The sequence below is a fragment of the Bos indicus x Bos taurus genome, chromosome 3 (assembly GCF_003369695.1).
Source record: "Bos indicus x Bos taurus breed Angus x Brahman F1 hybrid chromosome 3, Bos_hybrid_MaternalHap_v2.0, whole genome shotgun sequence".
NCBI classification, from domain to species: domain Eukaryota; kingdom Metazoa; phylum Chordata; class Mammalia; order Artiodactyla; family Bovidae; genus Bos; species Bos indicus x Bos taurus.
The window spans coordinates 26,435,585-26,451,302 of NC_040078.1; the positions used below are offsets into that span (position 1 = coordinate 26,435,585).

Genomic DNA, 15,718 nt, shown 5'->3' on the forward strand with positions numbered 1-15,718 from the left:
AGTGCTAATGAGAGTTTATTTTGCATTAAATGCTCAAGTACAAAAGGAGGGAATATGTGGTTTTCCTGTGTTTGATTCTTTAAAAAACAATCAGTGGTATTTGTAGTTGTGAGTTACATGGGTTTTTGCAGAGAGAACAGTTTGCTAGAGCCACCAAAAAAAAAAAAAAAAGTCTTGCTAACACTTCTCAAGCACTTTGAGATTCCTAAACTTATTTTCTGATATACAAAATGTATTTACTGGCATTACTTTGCATTTCTCAAGACAAAAATGACATTAAGTAAAAGTTGTGTGTAAATTTGATTCACAGGTACTTAAAAACTTTAAAGCTGCAAATGAAACGAAAGGTCCCCAATATTCAGACAATGATATTTTCTTTTTCTGACTAGGAGTTTATATCTCATTTATTTTATAAATGGTTTAGTTAAAGCAGGCTTCAATGGTGGCTCAGATGGTAAAGAATCTGCCAGCAGTGCAGGAGACCTGGGTTCCATCCCTGAGTTGGGAAGATCCCCTGGAGAAGGGAATGGCAACCCACTCCAATATTATTGCCTGGAGAATTCATTGGACAGAGGAGCCTGGTTCGCTATTGTCCATGGGGTCGCAAAGAGTTGGGCACAACTGAGCAACTAACTCTCCTTTTCTTCTTTAAAGCCCTGTTCCTTTTGACATTCAAGTTTTCATTGTACTACATTTTTCATGTAAGACCAAATCCAGAACTGCATTTTACAGTTTTTTACTGTTTTTTTCCTCTCAGTGCTGCTAAAAAGAAAAAGCAGCTAACATTTTGAATTTACAACATGCCAAAAATGACACAGAAATTATTACATTTATTTTTGTTCTTGTTAAAACTCTGTGAGCAACATTTACCAAGATAGCATGTTAAATTACTGGCATTCTCTGGGTACTAAATAAAAGGCTGCAACTCTCTAACATTAATGTATATACACAACATTCCCTAGCGGTCCAATGGTTAGGATTCTTGCTTTCACTGCTGAGGGCACAGGTTCAATTCCTGGTTAGGGAGCTAAGACCCAACAAGCTGCAAGGTACAACCAAAAAAATATAGACATAGAACAAAAAAGAAAAAATACTAAAAAAATAAAAAGAACAAAGTACTGATACATATTACAATGTGGGTGACTCTTGAAAACATGCTACATGAAAAAAGCCAGACATAAAGCTCTATATTACATTCCATTTATGTGAAATGTCCAGAATAGGCAAGTTTATAGAGACAGAACGAAATAAGTGGTTGCCAGGGGACAGGAGGTTGGGGAGCAGAGTTGGGGGTGTTGAGGGGGAGGACTGAGGGTGTCAGCTGAGGGTGCAGGTTTCTATTGATTGTAATGAAAATGTTCTGTAATTGATAGTGGTGATGGTCACACAACTCTGTGAATATACTATGCATTTATATTAATAGTGTAGTATAAATATTGGGTTGGCCAAAAAAGCTTGATTGGGTTTTTTCTGTAACATCTTATGGAAAAACTTGAATGGACTTTTTGGCCAACCCAACACCATAGTATAGTATTTAAATACTAAATATACTATAGTATAGTATATTCTCTGTTGACTCAGTGGTAAAGAATCCTCCAGCACATGTAGGAGACTCGGGTTCAATCCCTGGGTTGGAAGGATGACTTGGGGAAGGAAATGGCAACCTACTCTAGCATTCTTGCCTGGGAAATCCCATGCACAGAGGAGCCAGGTGGGCTATAGTCCATGAGGTCACCAAGAGTCAGACACAACTGAGCGCACACATAGTGTATTTAAATACATACTATGTATTTAGATGGGTGAATTGCATGGCATGTGAATTACATCTCATTTAAGCTGTTTAAAAAAAATGAAGACACTGGATCAAAACCCTAGGGTCTCTTCCAGTCAATCTATGACTTACCAAGCTCCCCTGCTCACCTGAGGTTTGGAAGTCTATCTCAATAGGATTGGAGAGACTGGTTGCTGCTTCTCGCCATAGGCTGCCCCTGACAGGAGACCAGGCTGTCACCACACAGCGGTATAGGCCTGCATCTGAGACCTGAGTCTGGTACATTCGATAGCGAAATTCATCTTCCTGCACTTTCTCTAACACAACACCATCCACCCGCGATGCATCTGTCCAGTTCTCCAGCTTCACCACGGAATCCTGGTCCAGGGAGATGATGTACTTGGTTTCGTTGGGACTAGAGAGGTCCCCAACAGGTTTCTCAGCCGTGATGAGAACAGAGTAGCGTGGCGACTTAATATTTTTGGAAGACACTTTGCAAGTCATCTCAAATGTATTTCCGGCAGCGAAGAAAGGCTTGGGCTGCCTTGCCTTCACCACAAGCACAGAATCTGCAATGAAGTACCAGAAAGATGTGATTTCTAACAGGATTAGCTAAATGGATATGTATCTGAAAGCACAATGTCAAGGAAATAGAAATTTATTTGCAAATTGCCGCACAATAGCATTTGGGAAAATCTGGAAACTCAGAAAGAAAATAGCGTGTGTCAGAAAGTAGACTGAACACCACCACGCTGCAGGAGGCAGAGCAGTCTGCCTCAATTTAATAGGTGTGAGGGAACAGAGGATCGATGGGTGAGAATTTGCTTTTAAGGATTTTCAAGTCCTTGAGAAGTCTCACCCAGAGTGAGAATTTGGGAAGCTACTGGTGCCATCACGGATGTGAGCGAGAACTTGCTTCTAGTAAAGTGGGGAAGATGCAGCTCTAGGCAGTTCCACCTGCCTCTCCCCACTGGGGCTCCCCTGGGTGCAAGGACAGTACCAGAGCAAGTGAGAAATGGGTTCTACTGCTGTTCCACCATACGATGGTAACATTATAGAACAGGTCATTACTAAAGTGACTGCAACATACACGTGTAGATCTTTGTATGAAGATCTGACTACAAAGATGCATAGTCATTTCCAGAGACGCAATTAAAATTTAATTAACTTTAATTCTGAACCAGCATCCAAGGCTACTATCTTAAAGGTTTAAGTGTGTTACTTCCTGTCTCTCTGTAAAAAAAAAAAAAAATTAATCTCTAAGCATATAAACATTAGAATTCATCTATATTATAATATTAATAGCTCAATATCTTCCAGGCACTTGGAAGATACCTAAATGTTTGCTGAGTGGATGGATAAATGAGTTAAATATAACCCTTTTACCCTTTAATGATATAATTCTGTAACCCATCCAGTTACAAAACAAAATTTTTATGTTGGGGTTTTTTGAGGAATAGTTGTTCCATCAAACTATTAGGACAACACGTATGTCACAGGGTCTCTCCAGAATTACTGATTCCTGAGGTTCCACTGAGCCATTCACATTCTTTCTTGAAGCTTCAATTTGTGAGATTAGAAGAGATAACTAGAGGTTAAACAGGAAAAGAGTTCAAGGACTGTGTCCTCAGGCATCTAATGTTTGAGGGTCAGAAAAGTAAACAGAAAGCAGCAAAGGAAGCTGAGAAGAGGTCAAGGTTGGAAAACAGCCCAGAGAGGATGGTGTCCCACAAACCAAGGAGAACCCAAAGTATTTCCAAGAAGAGGGAATGATCATCGTGGTAAATCCTGGTAAGTCAAGTAAGATGACTAACCATTAGATTTTGCAATATGTCACTCACTAGTCATCTGGATCAAAAGCCAGACGAGAGGAGATTAGAGAACAGGAGGAGACAGAGTAGAGATGCTGAGGACAGACAAATCAAAGGAAAGAAATAGAAAGGGGTAGGCAAGGGGTGTGGAGAATAGAAAGATGGAGGTGGGGGAAGCAAGATCAAGATTCAGTTCAGTTCAGTTCAGTCGCTCAGTCATGGCTGACTCTTTGCGACCCCATGGACTGCAGCACGCCAGCCTCCCTGTCCATCACCAACTCTGGGAGTTTACTCAAACTCATGTCCATTGAGCGGGTGATGCCATCCAACCATCCCATCCTCTGTCAACTCCTCCTCCTGTCTTCAATCTTTCCCAGCATCAGGATCTTTTCAAATGAGTCAGTTCTTTGCATCAGGTGGACAAAGTATTGGAGTTTCAGCTTCAGCATCTGTCTTTTCAATGAATATTCAAGACTGATTTCCTTCAGGATGGACTGATTGGATCTCCTTGCAGTCCAAGGGACTCTCAAGAGTCTTCTCCAACACCACAGTTCAAAAGCATCAATTCTTTGGCGCTCAGCTTTCTTTATTGTCCAACTGTCACATCCATACATGACTACTGGAAAAAGCATAGCTTTGACTAGATGATTACTATTACTTTGGCAAAGTAATGTCTCTGTTTTTTAATAATCTGTCTAGGTTGGTCATAACTTTTCTTCCAAGGAGCAAGAGTCTTTTAATTTCATGGCTACAGTCAGCATCTGCAGTGATTTTGGAGCCCCCCAAAATAAAGCCTGTCACTGTTTCCACTGTTTCCCCCTCTATTTGCCATGAAGTGATGGGACCAGATGCCATGATCTTGGTTTTCTGAATGTCGAGCTTAAAGCCAACTTTTTTACTCTCCTCTTTCACTTTCATCAAGAGGCTCTTTAGTTCTTCTTCGCTTTCTGGCATAAGGATGGTGTCATATGCATATCTGAGGTTATTGATATTTCTCCTGGCAATCTTGATTCCAGCCTGTGCTTCACCCAGTCCAACGTTTCTCATGATGTACTCTGCATATAAGTTAAATAAGCAGGGTGACAATATACAGCCTTGACGTACTCCTTTCCCAATCTGGAAGCATTCTCGTTCCATGTCCAGTTCTGTTGCTTCCTGACCTGCATAAAGATTTCTTAAGAGGCAGGTCAGGTGGTCTGGTATTCCCATCTCTTGAAGAATTTTCTACAGTTTGTTGTGATCCACACAATCAAAGGCTTTGGCATAGTCAATAAAGCAAAGGTAGATGTTTTTCTGGTACTCTCTTCCTTTTTCGATGATCCAAAGGATGCTGGCAATTTGATCTCTGGCTCTTCTGCCTTTTCTAAATCCAGCTTGAACATCTGGAAGTTCACAGTTCAAGTACTGTTGAAGCCTGGCTTGGAGAATTTTGAGCATTATTTTACCACCGTGTTTGAGATGAATGCAATTGTGTGGATAGTTTGAACATTCTTTGGCATCACCTTTCTTTGGAATTGGAATGAAACCTGACCTTTTCCAGTCCTGTGGCCACTGCTGAGTTTTCCAAATTTGCTGACATATTGAGTGCAGCCCTTTCACAGCATCATCTTTCAGGATTTGAAATAGCTCAACTGGAATTCCATCACCTCCACTAGCTTTGTTTGTAGTGATACTTCCTAAGGCCCACTTGACCTCGAATTCCAGGATGTCTGGCTCTAGGTGAGTGATCACACCATCGTGATTATTTGGGTCGTGAAGATCTTTTTTGATCAAGATTAGCTTAGCTTTAATTTAAAAAGACCACAACAAGAGATCTAACAGCATGTTAATAGGCCAATGGGCAACAATGGGAGTGATCTAGAAAGATAGGTGTGTTGAGAGGATAGGCTGCGTGGAATTCAGAGTATGGAGGGCTCTCAGTTATCAGAAGTGAGATTTCTAGTGTAGGGTGTAAGCTTGAAAGTGAATAACCCAAACAGGACAAAGGTCATGATGACTAGAGAAGGGGACAGGAGACTGAGAATGAAAGGCTTCTCAACCTCAGATGCCCCTGAGAACCATCTTGGGTGCATCTGAAAATTTCAATGCCCAGATTGCAAGTAACCTCAGGCCAGTTAAGACAGAACCTCTTGTGCGACTTAAGCTTCAGTACTTTTTTAAAGCTCCTCGGGTGACTCCAACATGCAGCCAAATATGACCCAGTGCCTATAAGGATCATGAAGACAGCAGGACAGAGGGGCTGTGAAACAAGAGTGAGCATCTCCACAGAATGCATGGGGAGGACCCAGGAGTGATGGCAATGAGAGGAGGTTCAACCATCTGATGACTGGAGACCTGAAGTTGGATGTTTTTAGGGAGGAGGGAAAAGGGCCTGGAGGCTGCAGTGAGGGATGAGCAGGGCACCTGCCCCATCTAGAATGGATTACACAGTGAGAAGAAAACAGCACCACTCAGGAAGACTTCGGGGAAAATGGTGTCCTTGGGGAGAGCTAGGTGGGGCATATTTACTGGGAGAATGAGAAAGGAATATTCAGAGATGAGGTCAGGAAGCGGGAGATTTTGCCAAGTTCTAGAGGGCCCAGTGTGGGGTTTGGGGATTTCAGAGGCATGGCAATGAGGCTACAAAAGCATGTGGAGGGCTGTGAAGGAGGTCCCAGGAGGCCTGGCCTTCCTGCAGTGACAGACTAGACAGAGGATAAAAGCCTTGACCAGTCTGATGTCCCAAGGCACACAGGGCTCTGAGCATTCAGGAGGAGACTGCATCAAAGAAACTGTTTCCCTGGAGTTCTTGTCAGCTAGCCCCAGGAACGGTCTCTCTGAATGGGTGACTGGCCGCTCAGGGGCAGGTGCCATGGCCTGGGGCTGCCCACTCACTCTGGGATTATCTCGAATGTGCCTGCGTCTAGCAGGAACTCATGGACACTGAAATATCCCCAAAGGACTGTGTGAAGTTTCGCTTGAGACCAGCCAACGGAGCAAGAGTGCTGATGGCTTCTCTGGGCACCTGAGAGCTTCCGTGAGATAGTCTTCTATCTCCAACCAAGCCCCAGCCCTCTCATTAGGACTTATCTCTCTCAGGGTCAGCACTGCAAAGGGATTCATGCTGAGGATAAAAGGAACAGTCTCTTGACTGCATTTCTTAGATTCCTAGTTTAAAGGGAAACCTGCCAGGTGACTGTGAATCTGAAATGCAGAGCAGGACGACCGAAGCCAAAACAAACCAAAAATGTTCATGAACGAGAAGAAAGTGCCTACCTTCCAACGCCCAAAATATGTTGATGGGCTTGGAGAAGACATCCTTGCTCTTCACCCAGCTATTGTTACGCTGTTTGGTCCAGGCAGACACAACACAGTAATAATTGCCCCTGTCTTCCTCTGTAGTCCTTTGGATCCGGAAATTGAACGTGTCTGGGTGCTCCTTAGAAAAAATGAAGTCTCCCTCCCGGGCCCGCTGCTTGCTCCGCTCTCCGTACTTGAGTGTCCAGTCCCCATTCATGACGGCCAGGAGCTCGCTGGTCACCACATCGTCATTGCGCCGGTTCACCCTGTAGTACCAGGACACTGTGAAACGGACGCTCGCCTCTGGGTTCTTCACATCCACTATCCGGCATTCTAGCTCGGTGAGGTCGTCTGAGAACTCGGGGACCTTAGAAGCATTCAGGTACACCTGATAGTCTGGTTCTGAATAAGAGGGGGCCAGGATAAAAGAAAAAAAAAATCAACCAATCAAATCAGACACAGCAATTTCCCAAGAATTAACAAAAGGAACAAGACAAGCACTATTCTTGTCCTGACGATTAAATGCCCATCCTACCAACTACAGAGAAAGAAACTGAAGTCTTTACAATGCACAAGGATCCTCTGAGGTTGTCACAAAACTTGATATCACAAGTTTTGTTATCACAAAACTTGACAAACACTGGCCCCACTATGACCCTCAAGAAAAACTCCCAAGGCCAGAAGCTAAATATCTCCAATCAGAGTCTTTATCTTCCCAGAGGGGTGGGGTCGGCTGTCAGTTTCCCCTGGAGGTTAGTCTTTTGAGAATCTCTTAACTGGTATCCATGCTTGACCAACATGTCCTCTAGCATGCAGGCAGTGCCCAGAGACCTCCAAAGCCCTCACTGGAAAATCTCAGAATCTCAGAATACGTTTTGTCCTTGAGGCCAGTCAACCCCCCATGGCTCCGGTTCCTGCCCTCCTTGGCTTTGGTCCACAGGTAAGGTCCTCATTTCCCATGTATGTTGGTCGCTCAGTCATGTCCACCTCTTTGCGACCCCATGGACTGTAGCTGGCCAGGCTCCTCTGTTCATGGGATTCTCTAGGCAAGAATACTGGAGTGGGTTGCCATTCTCCTCTGCAGGGGATCTTCCCAACCCGAGAGATTGAACCCAGGTCTCCTGCACTGCAGGCAGATTCTTTACCCTCTAAGCCACCAGGGAAGTCCCCATGTATAGTCATACTTAAACTCCTCAAATAGCATTTTTTTTCCACTGACACATGTAACTCTCCCATTCAATTCCACCAACCCTGAAGCTAGCTCACTGTGATCCTGGCTCTAGTAAAGCCTGCTCATGATGACCACTCTGCTTCTCGCCAGGCAGGTTCTGATGAGGAAGGGAGGGAAGTCAGAGTTCTCCTCATGTCCCCACTGCCACTGTCACAGGCCGGTTCTTTTTCACTTGTATAAAAAGCCCTCCTGCTACGAGGTCATGTTGGCATCTAATCCATTTTTGCAACTCAACATTTCACAGCCTCCCAGAAACTCCTACCGAGGCCCCTTCACGCTTCCTTCCCTCCACCATCACCCTCTCTGGGTGTCACACCTAGTCATCTGAAGTCCTCTGTTCATCACAGTCTCACACCTCTGGTGACCTGTCTGCCGAGGCCTCTCCTCTTGACTTCACTACAAATGCGCTCTTTCTTTCATCTCCTCTGCGCCCCCTTCCTGGGTCCCCAGGGCGTGACACCCTTTCTCTACGCTCCCATAAGCAGCAAGTTACTCCCTGTTTGAAGGTCTTGTCCCCAAGCTCCAAATACACAGCCTTCTATGCAGTAGTCACTTGGTGTGAAGCCTTTTAAAAAGGCTACATTTTTCTCCTGTAGCACTTTGCCTGTTAGGAGAAGAATAATTCTACCTACACAGAATTTTCCATTTGTCAATACGATATTCACATCACCTCCATCAGACAGTTTAGTTTTATTTAATGTTGCTTTTATTTATGACTCATACAAATTATAAACTGCTGAGGTCAAGGAACTGTTCTTTTGTGATTTATACTTCTAACGAAATGTATAACATCATGACTTCCCCAAGAGTGATTCAGTGGCCAGGAAATGGAAAGAACTCAAAATCTTAATTCCCTCAAATGTCATATTCACAAGCATTTAGTTGCAAGTGAGGCTGGACCCCGTGCCACAAAAAGTTCAATCAATGCTGCTCTGCCTGCTGATGAGAGAATGTCTGCAGTGACACGGATGTTACAGAGAAACACGCTACACTATCATCTGCCACCTTGTCTCAGGTGAATGCGTTGATGATGCATCGCTGGGGGGTTTCCTGGCCCTGGGCAGAGTGCTAACACACACACTGCCTCTCCAGCAGCTGCTGACTCTGGAGCTGACACTGAAATGTCACATGCATAAGGCAAGGCATTCCCAAATGACCCCACATCCAGGGTTTCAGATCCTTCCCTCATGTCAGAGTTGGGCACGGCAGCAGGGGTGAGGACAAGGTCAACCAAGTTTACTTAATGCGGAAAGGACAGACTTGAACAGGTTGTGCATGCAGCAGACTGCCCTCCTCAGTCCTGGCAGGATCAGCCACCAACACCGAATCACCAGAGTCCTCTCGAAGCAGGAGCAACCTGCTGCGCTCTGACCCTTCCCATGGGTCACCACATTAACCTGAACAACAAACCGTGAAGCCGTAAAGAGCAGTGGTGAGGAGCCAGGGGTCTGGAAGACAGACTGGGTCTGAACCTGACTGTGCCATGACTGGCTGTGTGACACTGGGCAGATTACTCAAGCTCTCTAGTGGTTCACCTGCAAAACTGGGGAGAATAACGGTAACCACCTCATGATGTTATCATGAGGATTAGTAGTTAAAATACAGGTGAAAGTGCTTAGACTGGTTGCTTAGCCCTGGGGTTGGGGGAGAGAGGGTATACTGGCAGAGGCAGGTGGGGAGCAAGATGAACTGGGTTGCAAACATGTTATTGTTGAGATGCAATGGAGACACCAAGTCAAGATGCCAAGGACAAAGCTTGGTGCCATCGTTTGAAACTGGAGACTAAGAAAGAGCTGAGGCCAAAGCAGGGGCACAAACACACCACCCCCCACAAACAAAGACAGCCGGCTCCTCCCTGTACCTTTTCAACCACTGTTCCTGGTACCAGACCCCCCTGTGCCCATTCCCACTCTCCGTGCAGATGGTCCCTAAGTCTCACAATTCTACCTCCTCAGCGTCTCTGCCACTTCTCGATGTCCAGGGCTCACACATAGTAGGTGCTGGATAGATATCTGTGCATAGAAGTGAAAACCTCACAACCGCCACTCCCATCCTGGCTCTCTGCCTCCATCCAAGACTATCGTGATAACCTTCCAACGTGCCTCTCAGTTCACACCAGCACTAGGGCATCTGTTCAAGAAGGCTGCCACAGCTTTTCCTGTCATCTAATGAGTTAGGGCTTCCCTGGTGGCTTAGCAGTAAACACTTCTGCCAGTGCAGAAGACGGGTTTGATCCCTGAGTCAGGAAGATCCCCTGGAGAAGGGCATGGCAATCCACTCCGGTATTCTTGCCTGGAGAATCCCATGGACAGAGTCTGGAGGGCCATAGTCCATGGGGTCGCACAGAGTCAGACACAACTGAAGCAACTGAGCACACACACACATGCACTGAGTTAAGAACACACTCCCCAGCCTGGTATTCAAGGCCCTACAGAACCGCTCTGTCCAGCCCCACTGCCCGCTTCCCTCAGTATCCACTCTAGACTCCACTCCCTCATCGCCTCCTCTGCCTTCTTCCTGCTGCCGCCTCTGCCTGAGCGCCTGGGACACCTGCTGAGTCAAGCACTGAGTAAAAGACTGAACAGATTCCTCTCCTCCGCTCCCCACAGAGGGTCTGTTTAAGTCTGTGTATTCAAATGTGGAGCGAGGACAGCACAGGGGGTACAGCACGTGTGCATCTGGCTTGGCAGAAGAGCAAAGTCTCTTCGTTGACAGGCTGGTCTCCTTGCTCTCTGTTAAAACTAAATCTTAGGTCCCCAGAGGAGGAACCTAATTAAAAAACAAACAGACACGTGGATTTTTGTGAACTTACAAGGCGTAAGTTACGGTGGTTTAAAGCAGTGGCCCCTAATCTTTTTTGGCACCAGGGACTGATTTCGGGGAAGACAATGCCTCCATGGACTGTGAAAGGGGGGAGGTGGTTTTGGAATGACTCAAGTACATTACACTTATTATGCACTTTATTTCTAACCCACTGGTGATCTAACAGGATACCGGTCTGAGGCCTGGAAGTTGGGGACCCCTGGTTTAGAGGATGCTCAAAGGTCATCTGAACTATCCCCCAGCCTTGGAGATCGTCTTTCAGACTTACACTGCTGGAGAAGATAGGACGTCACTGCATCCGACTGGTAGGGGTGTGCATGGGTTCTTATTTCCTTTTTGTTTTGGTGCATGTGTGGAAATCTTCCTTTATTGCTGTTTCACAATTTTTAAAAACTGTTGGCAGAGATTGGGCCTGTTCCTCATGGTCCAAGGTACACAGACCTCACTCTGAACAGACGGAAACAGCCTCTCCTACTGAACAGGAAGGCTTCCTTTGAACTCACCAGCCCATCCCACCTCTACTTCTTATTCAGCAAACGTTCAGAGAGACCCTACCACCTGCCAGGCTCCCTGCTCTCTAAGGACTTTCCTTGAACATTGCCTTGAATTTCAGTTACATGTCTGTTTGCCTCACGGACCTTCATTAGGGCCCTTCACTGGGTCTGGGACCCCCGACTTGATTCATCTGTGTGCACTGTGCATACAGTGCCTTGTACATAAAAGACATTAACACACTTGCTGAATTGGACTAAATTTAATACTTTGCATAAAAATGCTCATTTTCAGCATAAGCATTCCACTACTGATTACTGCTATATTCTGCTTGATCTCATCAAGAAATCATCTAAGAACGTAATGGTGGTTATGTTTAAAAATGCTTATCAGTGAAAGATGCATACTAAAGTATTTAATGGCAAAATGACATGATGTCTGGGATGTGTTTTAAATTCTTTCAGAAGGAAAAAAAAGAGGGTGGCAGGGGAAAAAAAGAAAGAGAGAGAGGAACAGGGTGTGTGTGTGTGTGTGTGTGTGTGTGTGTGTGTGTGTGTGTGTGAAAAAAAGAAAGAGAGAGAGGAACAGGGGGTGTGTGTGTGTGTGTGTGTGTGAAAAAAAGAAAGAGAGAGAGGAACAGGGGGTGTGTGTGTGTGTGTGTGTGTGTGTGTGTGTGTGTGAAAAAAAGAAAGAGAGAGAGGAACAGGGGTGTGTGTGTGTGTGTGTGTGTGTGTATCCAGGGGAGGGAAGAGAGATGAAGTAAGATCTCAAAATATTGGTAATTGTTGAAGCTGGTGGTTTGTTCTACTACTGTGTAAACTTCTGTTCCAAAAGCTTAAAACAAACAGCCCACCCACATAGTCAACCCTTTCACAGAATACTGAGGCCAGCGTAAGGCACGACATCACTAACCTTCCAGAAACAAAGATCCCCCCCTAACCTGTCTCCCAGGTCAACCTGCTCACTTACACATCACCTCCCGAAGCTTTCGCCTCCCATAGTGCAAACCCTATCACCATCAAGAAAGACTTTATTTTTTGATTATGGATTATTAAACTCCTTTGTTACTACTTTCAAGACAATGAAAATATTCAGGATTATTGGCAAGTGTGTAAAAGCAGGTATTTTGTGCCTACTGCATGCAGGAACCTGAACTGGGGGTTTCCATGGGTTACCTCCTCCTTTTACTCTCACAGTTCTGTGCGGAAGGTACAAGAATACTAAGAACTGGAATGTGTGCAGGGCCTCCTGTGAGCCAGGGACCACGTCATGTACTTTCCTTGCAATCTCGTTTAATCTTCAGAATATCCTTATGTAATAGGTACTACTTATTTACGTACATTTCCTAAACAAAAACAAAGCTAAAACCAAAGCTCAAAGGAGGTTAAATTCAAAGACTAAGGTCTTGCATGGTGTAGGGGAGCAGAATCATAGGAGAGGCTCTGGCTCCATGGCCTGGCTTCCACTAGCACCAAACTGCACATCATTACACACCCAATGATTAATGCTTCTCAAGGCCGGCTCCATCCCAGAAGACAAGAGTGATGATAACAGCTAAGGCACTAATCCTGAACTGTGTACAGTGCCATGTTCTAATACCCACTTTGAGGCTTAGTTAACTGGGAAGAGCTAATTAGATGAACAGGCTGCACGCACATGTCAGAAGAAACAGCAGGAACTGGGCCTTGGTTTCTGCCAATGCCGATTTTATCATCCTGAACTGGGCAGGTACTTTAGAGGCAGCTGAATGAGTTGACTGTCAAAGAGCTGCCATTATCATCATTGGTACGTGTATGTGTGCTCAGTCGCTAAGTCGTCTCTGACTCTTTGCAACCCCATGGACTATAGCCCGCCAGGCTCCTCTGTGCATGGGATTTCCCAGGCAAGAATACTGGAGTGGATTGCCATTTCCTCCTCCAGGGGATCTTCCCAACTCAGGGATCGAATTCACGTCTCTTGTGTCTCCTGCAATGGCAGGTGGATTCTTTACCATACCATAATTAAATATTCTCTAACATTTAAACAGAGAAGACTATAAATAAGTAGCTGTTATTGGCAGGGGTGGCACTTTACCCCACTTAGGAAAGCTGTTATGATGAGGTTGCATTCAGCATTATGGATTTCAGGGCAACAGAGATAACATTATTCAAATGGGATACCAGTGCCCCACACCCCAAGTGACACTTGTTCCATTTTGTTTTTTCTTTCTTCATCCTCACTCACTCCTCCCAGAGAAAGAAGAAAAAGTTATCAGATTTGGGGGGGCATAAGGGCTAGGTGTGCTCAACTCAGCTCCTCTTTGGACCCACACATTCCTCGTTCTCCATGTCCTAAGACACCCCCAATGGCTTATTTTTTTTCCCCATGATTTATTTAGTTAAGAGCTTGATGGAGAACAGCATGTTCTATATGGACTCTTCCTCCAAAACACAAATCAGTAACTGCCACTGCCACCACGAAAATGTGTGGAGCACTTAAGTGCCAGGCACTGCCCTAAGGCACTTCATATGCATTATCCCACAAAGCCAAGAAAACCAAAGCTTAGAAATCACAGGCATCAAGCCTGAGACAGAAGGCCTAGAAGGTGGTGGAACAGGACTCCATCGCTCTTCGGCCTTCAGAGATAATCTTGGACAGACAGTGGATTGTAGTTGCCTGTAAAATTCTGCAGATCTAAACCTTATCTTCTATAGATGGCAAAGAACTTTCAAATCTCTCCCAAGTACTTAGCAGATTAACAGCTCCTTTTAAAGAAAAATAATTACCTTCCTCACTGGCTCTCGGCTGGAAGAGGGGACAGTCCTTGAGTGGAGAAGAATGCAAATTAAGTGCTTAAGCCGGAATAGCAGAACTCGGCTCTGCCTCCTCCCGCTCTCCTATCTGAAGCCGGTGGAACCCTCTCCAATTAACACCAGAGAAGTCTGGGACTTCGGGCAGACAGCTCAACCATGAACTGATTAGTATCCAACTCTCGCCAAGGGCTCATTTAAGACATCTGATAGCAGAGAGAGATGGCTTAATATGCAGATTAACCAGCCATTCCTCCAGATTCTCTATAGTTTTAGCCATATACTAAATGGGATAGACACAAGGCAACATTTGTCCTCTGTAGTAATTCAGCTTCTTACAAAAACTCCTTCATACACTTAAGGTTTATGCCCTTGGCTTTTATAGGGAATGGATATAAGAAACATCCATTTAAACAATCACCCAGAGCTTTTGTAAAAGAACAGTTGAAAGCACTGTCCGTTATGTTATCTGATGCCCCTTAAAGAAAAAGCACGTGATATATTCAGTGCCAATAAAAAGTTTGTTTCTCTTTTATTTGTTTTGTATATGCAGAAGAGGACTGCATAATTACATCTCTTTTTGCCTCAACTCTCCAAAACTTCAGAGGCAAATTCAGTACTCAAATGCAATAACTAATTCATCCCAACCATCTTGCCATATCTATTCTTTGATTTTTTTTTTACCCCTTTTGATCTTGATTTTATTTTTGTGCCTCCTGCTTTAAATTGGACTTCGTTTTGCAAGCCAACTTATATCTTTTTCCCTTCAAAAGTAGGACATCCATCCTAAGTAAAGAGGCTTTTTCTTACCCTCTAAGAAAAATCACAGTCCTCCCAGATGCTACAAGTGCTCTTGGACTTGACAGACCCATTCATGCCTTTGCCCTAATCTGTCTGGTTAATACGGTGAACACGAGAAGACCCCAATCAGCTTCAACCCCTCACCTACTTAGTGCACCAACCCCAAGCAAATGAGAACAAGGACCACCCAGCTTTTAGGATTTTATGCTCTCAAGCTTCAGGAGTCAAGCTGATTCCCAAAGTCAAAATGTTTTCACTCAGGATGACAATACTTGGGACAGACCCCCCCTTAAGATAAAAACACTTGCGACAGACTTGACCCACAGCCATAATTTGTCCAAGCCATTCTAAACATTTTTTTTGAAATAAAAGAAACAAGCATTAACCACTGTGTAGATTCTATTTTCCAAACAGAGCTGCAGTAACGTTTCCCACTTCACACGCCCTTTTTGCAAAGTGACCTTGCTAGTCTCCCATTAAGAGATGGGGTCTCTTTCCCTACTCCTCTGGACTTGGACAAACTCTGTAGTGGGCCTGGCCAAGAGGAAACAGTGGGAGTGTGTTGTGCCAGTCCCAGGGACAGCTTTTAAGTAGCCTGGCACTTCCACTTCCTGTGTCTTGGCAGTCAGCTGCCATAAAAGGAGCATGACTGTCCCGAGAAGACAGTGCCATAAAAAGCACCACAAGGAAAGGGCCTGGATGAGACACCATGTGGGGACAG

General features: G+C 44.8%; 1 protein-coding gene across 1 annotated transcript in view; it reads right to left on the minus strand.

Annotated features, from left to right (window-relative positions):
• The window catches only part of PTGFRN (prostaglandin F2 receptor inhibitor), an 80,726-nt gene that overhangs the window by 19,489 nt on the left and 45,519 nt on the right, over nt 1-15,718 (minus strand). Inside the window, exons 5-6 of the mRNA XM_027535793.1 lie at nt 6,838-7,263; nt 1,921-2,340 (exon numbers count right to left, since the gene is read on the minus strand). Of these exons, the coding sequence (XP_027391594.1) occupies nt 1,921-2,340; nt 6,838-7,263 (846 nt within the window). The remainder of the gene's footprint in view (nt 1-1,920; nt 2,341-6,837; nt 7,264-15,718) is intronic.